At 31.1% G+C, this 8,750-nt stretch overlaps 1 protein-coding gene across 1 annotated transcript in view; it reads left to right on the top strand.

The window, feature by feature from the left end:
* Positions 1-8,750, top strand: part of LOC108913912 (venom protease-like) — a 37,794-nt gene that overhangs the window by 23,611 nt on the left and 5,433 nt on the right. Inside the window, exons 4-7 of the mRNA XM_018719565.2 lie at positions 1,899-2,007; positions 2,617-2,798; positions 6,891-6,983; positions 7,397-7,584. Coding sequence (XP_018575081.1) covers positions 1,899-2,007; positions 2,617-2,798; positions 6,891-6,983; positions 7,397-7,584 — 572 coding nt within the window. The remainder of the gene's footprint in view (positions 1-1,898; positions 2,008-2,616; positions 2,799-6,890; positions 6,984-7,396; positions 7,585-8,750) is intronic.

Genomic DNA, 8,750 nt, shown 5'->3' with positions numbered 1-8,750 from the left:
TTAGCCCAGAAGTCGGAGACTTGTGCGGGAGAGGAGGCGGCATATTATTATTAGGCAGGCCGCATTTGCGCCCAGGAACGACTTATGTTGGTAGGCCCTAATCACCATTCAGTGCAGGAATGAGGGAAACCTGGAAAACCTCATTAATTAGGGGGGTGGTCAAATGCCAACCGGTGTCAATCTCTCACATTGACCCAAGCCAACATTCTTCCACCTTACCATAGCTGCACAGAGGGTGCCAATCCTCCATACAAGCATAGCTAATCTACGGTCTACCGGCCGCAGGACAGGAATCGAACCCGGGCAGAAATTTGCACACGATTTAAGTACTGACGCCTTAACACGTGCGGCTATCGACCAATACAATATATAAATGACATCACCAACTCCTTAAATATGAATGTGTTAAATGTACTTTTTGCTGATGACACTAGTGTATCAATAAAAAATAAATACTTAATTGATTTGTTGGAAGAAATACCTCAGATGCAATTAACTGTGGAGAACTGGTTTACAAGTAATAAACTTTGTTTGAATAGGACAAAGACTGAGACTATGATATTCACCTTACGAGAAATTGATAACGGCGCAGAACCGGATCACGTTAAATTACTTGGAGTTTACCTAGATTCTAAGTTGCTTTGGGAACAACATACAAACAATATCTGTAAAAAGATGTCAAAATATATGTATCTACTACGAAATTTTGTGGGTAGGGTATCGTTGAGTACTCGGAAAATAGCTTATTACAGTTTTATACATTCTAATATATCCTATGCTTGTGTGGGGCCATGCTACCCCTAATAGGGTTGTGTTCGCACATCAAAGAAGGACCATTAGAATTATGTTTGAGTTACAGGAGCGACTGTAAACAGCATTTCATTACTTTAAATATATTTACTGTACTATATTTATATTGCAATATTTACTATATGTCAAACTAAACTTAACAAATTTTTATCATAATATCATCATATTAGATCAAAGAATAATTTAGCAACTAACTATTTAAAACTAACTAAGACTAGAAATGGTACGGGATATATAGAAATACGTCTTTTCAGTGCCCTACCAATCCACATAAGGAATCTCAATCCTAATCAATTTAAAAATAGAATAAAAAAAATTCTTTTGAAAAATGCATTTTATGATATTGAGCAGTTTTTTGACAGTGACTTTAATCATTTGTGAGCTCCGAGCTATTGTATTTGTTTTTAATATTGTTTTATCTGATTTTATTTATTCTGTTATAATGTGAATTTTAATCTGTATTCTTATTTTTACTTAATTTTAGGATTATGTATGTAAATGTAATTGTAACTGTGTTATAATTTGAAAATATCAATCTTTCTTTTCTGACATGTTTTTTGTGTAATAACACGAATCAATAAAAAATGAAAATAGCCCTTTTATAGGTTTTGAGGTGCTATAATCGATTATCAACATTATAACCTCAATTATTTCAGCTATTTCAAATAAATTCAACAAATTTTCTCCAAAATTTTCTATTAATATTGAAATGAATTGAAATTGAATTCATTATACAAATGTACAATCATTAGAATACTAATAATAGGTATTCAGTAGTCAGTATTCCAGTATTCTTTGCTCACCTCTGCTGCATAGTTAGAGATGAGTTACTAGCGATCGCATCCTAAAAAAATCCTGGATTTTGACATTAACAAAAGATTTTATATTTCTAAATTGCTGCATATAAACAATATTTAAAGAATACAAATTGCCCTAAAGTCCATTGTTCCCTTAGTATTCATTTTAGGAAAAAAATATTTTAAATAGAGGCAATTTTTAACAGTTGCAATGAATCTAGTATACATATAACAAAAAAAACATTGTTTTGTCTAGAATCTAATATAAGAAAAGAATATTGTTTTGTCTAGATGTATTAACTGGTGAAGTAAAATTTCCTTGTACGGGATCGATTATAAGCAACAGGATAGTCCTGACTGCAGCACATTGCGCCTTGGCAAAAGCAGAAAATTTCAAATTGTAAGTACATACATAATAAAAATTCAGTATAATCAGTACATAGTTCCTACTTTATTTTTGTAACAACATATTAATATAATTTATGCGGTACACTGAGTTTTCTTTACTCAATTGTTCAACTAAAATTGTTTTTCTGTCTGATACACTTTGAGGAAATTACATTTTACTTTGTTTCAATTTCCCAAATTTTTACAGTCTGACTTGATTTTATTTTATATTTTGATTTTGTTTCAATTTTGTTTTTTAATTCTTTTTTTCCATTCTGTTCATAATAAGAGACTGTAGTATTATTTTTTCATATCATATAATCATAAAATCATGATCAGAAAGCAATCTAGTTGATTTATTTAATAATTCTTTGAATGTGTTTATCTAAATTAGCATTTCCGAATGAAGTAATCGTTTATGTTTGTTTGATGGTTTGATGTTTAATGTCATCAACTTATTTAGAAGAAATCTGAAGAAGGTGACGGCATTAACACAATAAGAATTGGATGACCACAGCAACATAAAAAAATATAATTTAATTGGATAATAGCTGTGAAAACTCTTTCTCAAAACTATTTTTTACATGTAATTAGACCAAATAAATATATATGTGAATTTTAGATATGCAGTCCGAATAGGAGAATGGATGACTACAACAGCCATTGACTGCGGAGAGGAGTTTTGTGGCTTGCCTGTACAAGACGTAGCAATCAGCCACGTGGTAGTTCACCCAAGTTACCAGAAACAAACTTACAAGCATAATATCGCGATGCTCGTCCTAAGGTCGAAAATTAACTATACAGGTAAAATGTCATACTGTTCCCATACATTTTCAAAAATTATAGTGTGAAAAGGCTAGTGAAAATTTCATTTGGAAGTTCAGTAAAGAATTATACAGTGTGTTGACAAATTTGGAGATAATTTTTAATGGTAATTAGATTGCATTAACATTTTTTCAATTTCACATTTTTAATCATCAGAACCGTGAAACTGTAAAACATCGTTTAAAATGAATAATAATTAGTATTCTTAAAACTTATTGAGAACTTATGGAATAGTCTACATAAAATGAGGTAAATAACTGTGATCGTAGATAGCGCCCTGTCTGATTTTCTGTCCCGTTTTTTGTGGTAAACCGAAAAACTTTTAGTTTAATTTTAGGTTTCAATCAATTCTGCTTTAGTTTTCATTACGGAAACGTGTGTTTTTAGAGTTTAAATTTCAAGCAACATTATTAGCGAACAAGTGAAGTGTGTTGCTGTTTTCTCATGATTAGTTTACATAAACACATAAATATATTTACATTTATTTACAAAGATGGATGGATTTTCTTATAGACGCCATATTGGATTTTTCCACTATTAGATAAAGCGTCAAATTTCGTGTTCAACCATGTATAATACTTGGGTGAAGGTTGTTTTATTAAATCCAAACAACGCCAGTTTTTTTATTAATTCAATTTTGTCGTAGTAGCCAAAAAAAATCAAATGAAAATGTTGACATTTCTGTTTAAAAGTATAAGTGTTCAAATGTTTTTATTATTTGTTTGTAATACAACACAATATTCAGAAAGTGAAAAGACAGATGTGTATGATGTACGTACATGCAATGTGACAAAAACTCAGTGACTGTGTCGCAGCGTTATGTAGAGAAGTATCCCGAGAGAAGGTTACCAAACATGAATATTTTTCATTATACAAGTGATTACAAGAATATTGTACTTTTAAAAACGTACGAAATCGTATTAGTAATGGAACATCAAATAAAATCTTGGCACAAATTAACATACATCCAGAAATATCTCAAAGACAAGTGGCATTAGAATAATTAGACGTTACAAGAAAACATAAGTATCACGATTTTAAATTTAAACCAGTGCAAACATTTGCTTCCTGAAGACAGCCAATAAAGGCTGTAGCTTCGTGGATGGTTTCGTGATGAATTGAGGACAGCTCCATTTTTTCCTGTTAAAATATTATGGACTAATGAAGTATTATTTACGAATAGAGGAGTGTTTATCAGAAACAACAAACACTTGTACACCGTCAAAACTCACGTTTAACATAGGAATTAAGGACACAAATTCGGTTTTCTGTAAACGTTTGGTGTGGTCCTTTGCACGACCAGTTACTAGGTCCTTACTTTATTCCTCAACTTTTAACTGGTGAATCATATTTTAACTTTCCACGAAATGATTTTGTAGAAATTTTAGTTACTTCTTGAGAAATTGCGAAACTTGATGCAACAAGATGGGGCGGGTCCTCATTATGTCAGAATTGTAAACAATTTTTGGATGATTGTTTTAGATTTCTGGATTGAAAATAATAGTCCTAAACGCTAGCCATGAAGATCACCGATAAAATCCTAGGATTATCTTCTTTGGAGATATGATTTACGCTAGACCACTTCAGTGTATCGAACAATTGCGAGTAAAAGTAACAGAAGTGCCTCGGTGAATTCCACCGGAAACAATTCAAAATTCAGGAACATAGCTCGCAGAATACTTTTTTGTATCGAACACAGGGGGAAATAATTTGAACAATTTATTATATTTATTTCTCTCTATTAATTATTAATTTATTAATTTATTAAGTTTTCAGAATAAAACGTAAAAGTGTCTAGCTCTTCACTTATTGCATATTGTGTCATAAAATTCTGTACAATTTTGCTCATTTGTATCTCTGTATCTCTTAAAATAAGAAAAATACCTACAATGTTACTCCAGAAGGTCTATAATCAAAATTATGCGATATCAGTTACTATTAAAGTGTTTTTGATATACGTACCTCAGTATTTTGCTAAAGAAAAATGTTTGGGTATTTCTTACCGGCAAATATAAAAAGTTAAATTTCCAAATATTTCTGTTTTCACCGCCGTTTTCATTTTGAATCACTTTAATATTATTCTTTTAATGCAATACCATGAACCTTAAAATGCTTACTTTCGGATCACCAAATAGGTGGTCAGTTCCAGTTTGGTACGTCACTGACATATAGACCTTCTTCAGTGCCTTTTTATGAGTAATGACATGCAAATTGTTTTGAAATATTTTATTTTTAATTTTCCTGTTTACAAAAATGCATCTAATAAATTGACTTATTTGATTAGTTAATTTTCCAAAACTCGAAACATTGAAACATGGGTATCTTTAAAAAGATTTAGATTCCATGAGATTATAAAAAATGCGAGGTAAATTTTGATTAAATCAAAGTGTTACGTAAACTAAATTTTCCCCAAATTAACGGTAACAAACTCACTTTTCAATACAGCTGTAAAAGAAGCGACCTTGAAAAGGATAATCTAATTGATGTTTCATGCCATGGCATGCAGGTCCAGATTACGGCGTGAAATTCTATTCATTTAGGACTGGACTCGTGGGAAGGCGCCAAACACCGTTCATTAACACTAATTAACGTTTTCTATAGCTTTCAGAACTGTAAAAATAAATACCTAGTTAATCTAGCTATATCATTGTACATATTACTATTTCTCGTTGTGCTTCTTATTTCAAAAAGCTGAAATGTAGTCTAATACTACCCTTTCAATGTTTGATTTTGCTACATAAAAATAACTGATTATGATTGTGTTTTACCAACTATTTCACCTCGAAAAACGTTAGGCTTTCTAATATTATGAAATAAAAAAAAATGTAAAAAAAACAGTACATACAGTGCTATACGATATAGGCCAACTTTTTTATTTGAAGTGATAGACTAGTACTTCCAAATGAAAAGTTGTAGGAAATAACTTGATTAAGAAAAATTTACAAATAATTCTTTCCGGTGTTGCCAGATTTCTGCAGTAGCTACAAAAACGATATTTTTTTAAATGGCAATACTGTATTTTTTTAACATAATTTGACAAACCTTCAAATTCTAAATAAAAAATGTTATGTCACATTTCTTTATTGGAGTAGCCGTTTTCGAACGATCAGCAAAAACAACGAAAATAATCTGCAGTTAGCAGGAACTAAAAGAAGCTACAGCAATAGTAGGCCTTGGATATTAAACAAAAATTGTGTTGTTTGAAAGGAGTTATCATTATTATATTGTCATTGTGTTATTTGAAAGCTGTTAAAATAACGTTTTAATTCAGTTGCGAAAATGATTTTCAGCCTTTTGCAGACCGTACCAGTTGTTTTCGGTTTTACTTAGTTCTTAAAAACTCCGACTTTGGAAAAGGCTTATCGGGATGTATTGCGTAGAATTCAGTGCACGTATTGCGTATACTTAAGCCATCAACATGAAAAAAAATCAATTCAACTTTCTCTTTTGGATTAAATAACCGATTCATCTTAGCAACTTAATTAAAACGTTATTTTTATACACATTCAAATACAACAGCTTTCAAATAACACAATGACAATACAATAATGATAGCTCCTTTCAAACAACACAATTTTTGTTTAATATCCAAGGCTTACTATTGCTGTGTTAGCTTTATTTAGTTCCTGCCGACTGCAGATTATTTTCGTTGTTTTTGCTGACTGTTCGAAAACGGCTACTCCAATAAAGAAATGTGACATAACATTTTCTATTTAGAATTTGAAGATTTATCAAATTATGTTAAAAAAATACGGTGTTGCCATTTAAAAAAATATTGTTTTAGTAGCTACTGCAGGAATCTGGCAACACCGGGAATAATTATTTGTAAATTTTTCTTAATCAAGTTATTTCTTACAACTTTGCATTTGGAAGTACTAGTCTATCACTTCAAATAAAAAAGTTGGCCTATGTCAGGTTTTAAAAAAATAGCACGTATATGGATTCATTGGTCAGGTAGAGAAAAAGATTGTTACCGATTTACAGAAAATAACATCTGTTCGACATGCTTCATGTATGGCTGGATTTCGATAAATTAAATATTTATTCGATGATTTGTTATATCCGTTTCAGTGACTGCGCAACCAATATGCCTGCCGGAATCGTGGTCGGTCACTAACAATAATGGCCTGTTGGTTGGTTGGGGAAAAACAGCTGGACAGACAAGTAAGTTTTTGGAAAATTATTATGGATCGGTCGAGACAAGCTTTTTCAAATATTGGCAATTTTTTTAGATGTATTGCTGATTTGAGGTTCTTCAGAAAAAATGAGACTGTCTTTTATTTTTGAAACCCATGGTATCAAAAATGATTTATTTATTCAAATTTTATCCATATCATTAAAAAAAATGTATTACTCTGATTGTGAAATTTGTTCACATAGGATTTTAAGATAAAAAGAAATAAATAAAACAAATTATTATGAAATTTCATTCCATTCTTAAATACCAGTTTCATCAAGCTCAAGTGATACTTGAATATTCCTGCATTCTTCAGTTTACATTACTATTCGCTGTATTGCAGTCGTGTAATCTAACCCAAAATTATATTTGTTATTAATTTACAAAATCAATTTGACAGCTACACCACCTCAGCAACAGATCCTAAATCTTCCAATCATCAGCATACAAGAATGTACCCGCGTATATGGAAGGACCTTACCAATTTCTGATGAACAAATTTGTGCTGGCGGAGAAGCGGGGAATGATGCTTGCAGTGGTTTTGGAGGAGCTCCATTACTAGTAAGACATGGAGACACGTATTATCAGGTAGGGGTTAATTCAACTCCATCAATAGTTTTATTGATACTCAAAGATTCTGTAAAATATTATATAACGGTGTAAACGTTATACGCCTTTCTTAGCTGACGCTTTCAAGAGTTTCAATGGTTATAGCTCCTATCCTGTAGACTGTCTTAACTAAAAATTTTTAAATATAGCATTCCGCAATTGTGATATTGTACGGTTCTCGAAGAATGCTTTTTTAGTAACACCACATATGCTTCATTTGATTATGCCGTCTTCAGATAATTCGAAAAACTGGATAGACAAAAGAGTTTAAATTCGTTAATTTGAACTTAAACACTAGTGATTATCAAAACTAAGTTTTAATTTTTATATCGTCATGATTCATGACATATCTCATTAAAGAACAGGAAGAAATGGCAAACTCCTAACATTTTTTTTTTCTAATAAAAGAAGGATGTTTTCCTAAAGTAAAATGATTAGATTTATTCTATTTAGACATTACTGAAAAAGAAATAATTGGCAATATACAACAACTTAAAAATAAAAAATCCCCAGAATCAGATTGAATTAGAGCAGAATTTTTAAAATACATAGTAAAGCATTTTGGTGTATTGTATACAGTGTGTTCCCGGATGGGGTACCGCACTCCTGTAACTTTTGATTTTTCAAGTTATTCTTGATAAAGAGTTTTGCTTATCTTGGGAAGCCATGGCCAATAATCAAATGTGTAATGAAACATACAGGGCGTGCAAAAAATTTCAAAATGTGAAATTTTCCTAATCCTGCTAACCTTGGAGCAACCAATTTATCTTGCGAAATGTTATGGAATCGGTAATGTTTCATATCGTTATGCAATCCAAATTTTTAATGAAAAGAATCCAAAAAAATATAAATATAAAAAAAATACATTGATAACGATACTGCTAATGTTAGAGTTATGGACTATGTACAAGACAATCCAAAGATGTCACTCAGGAAAAGGTCAGAAAACAGATATACAGGGTGGTCCCGAGGTAATGGGCCAAAGTTCATGGGTAGATTCCCGAAGCAAAAATATTGCGATTTAACCGAACTTACCTTAGTCCAAAAGTTGATAGTTAAAGAGATGTAGGGTGTTAAATGTAAAATATTATTTTAATTTATTTCCATTTATTTCTTAATAAATGCAAATATCTACACAAAATTTT

This window comes from Anoplophora glabripennis, unplaced genomic scaffold (assembly GCF_000390285.2).
Source record: "Anoplophora glabripennis isolate ALB-LARVAE unplaced genomic scaffold, Agla_2.0 scaffold1077, whole genome shotgun sequence".
Taxonomy (NCBI): Eukaryota; Metazoa; Arthropoda; class Insecta; order Coleoptera; family Cerambycidae; genus Anoplophora; species Anoplophora glabripennis.
The sequence above is the reverse complement of the archived record's forward strand: the minus strand, read 5'-3'. Positions and strand labels throughout refer to the sequence as shown.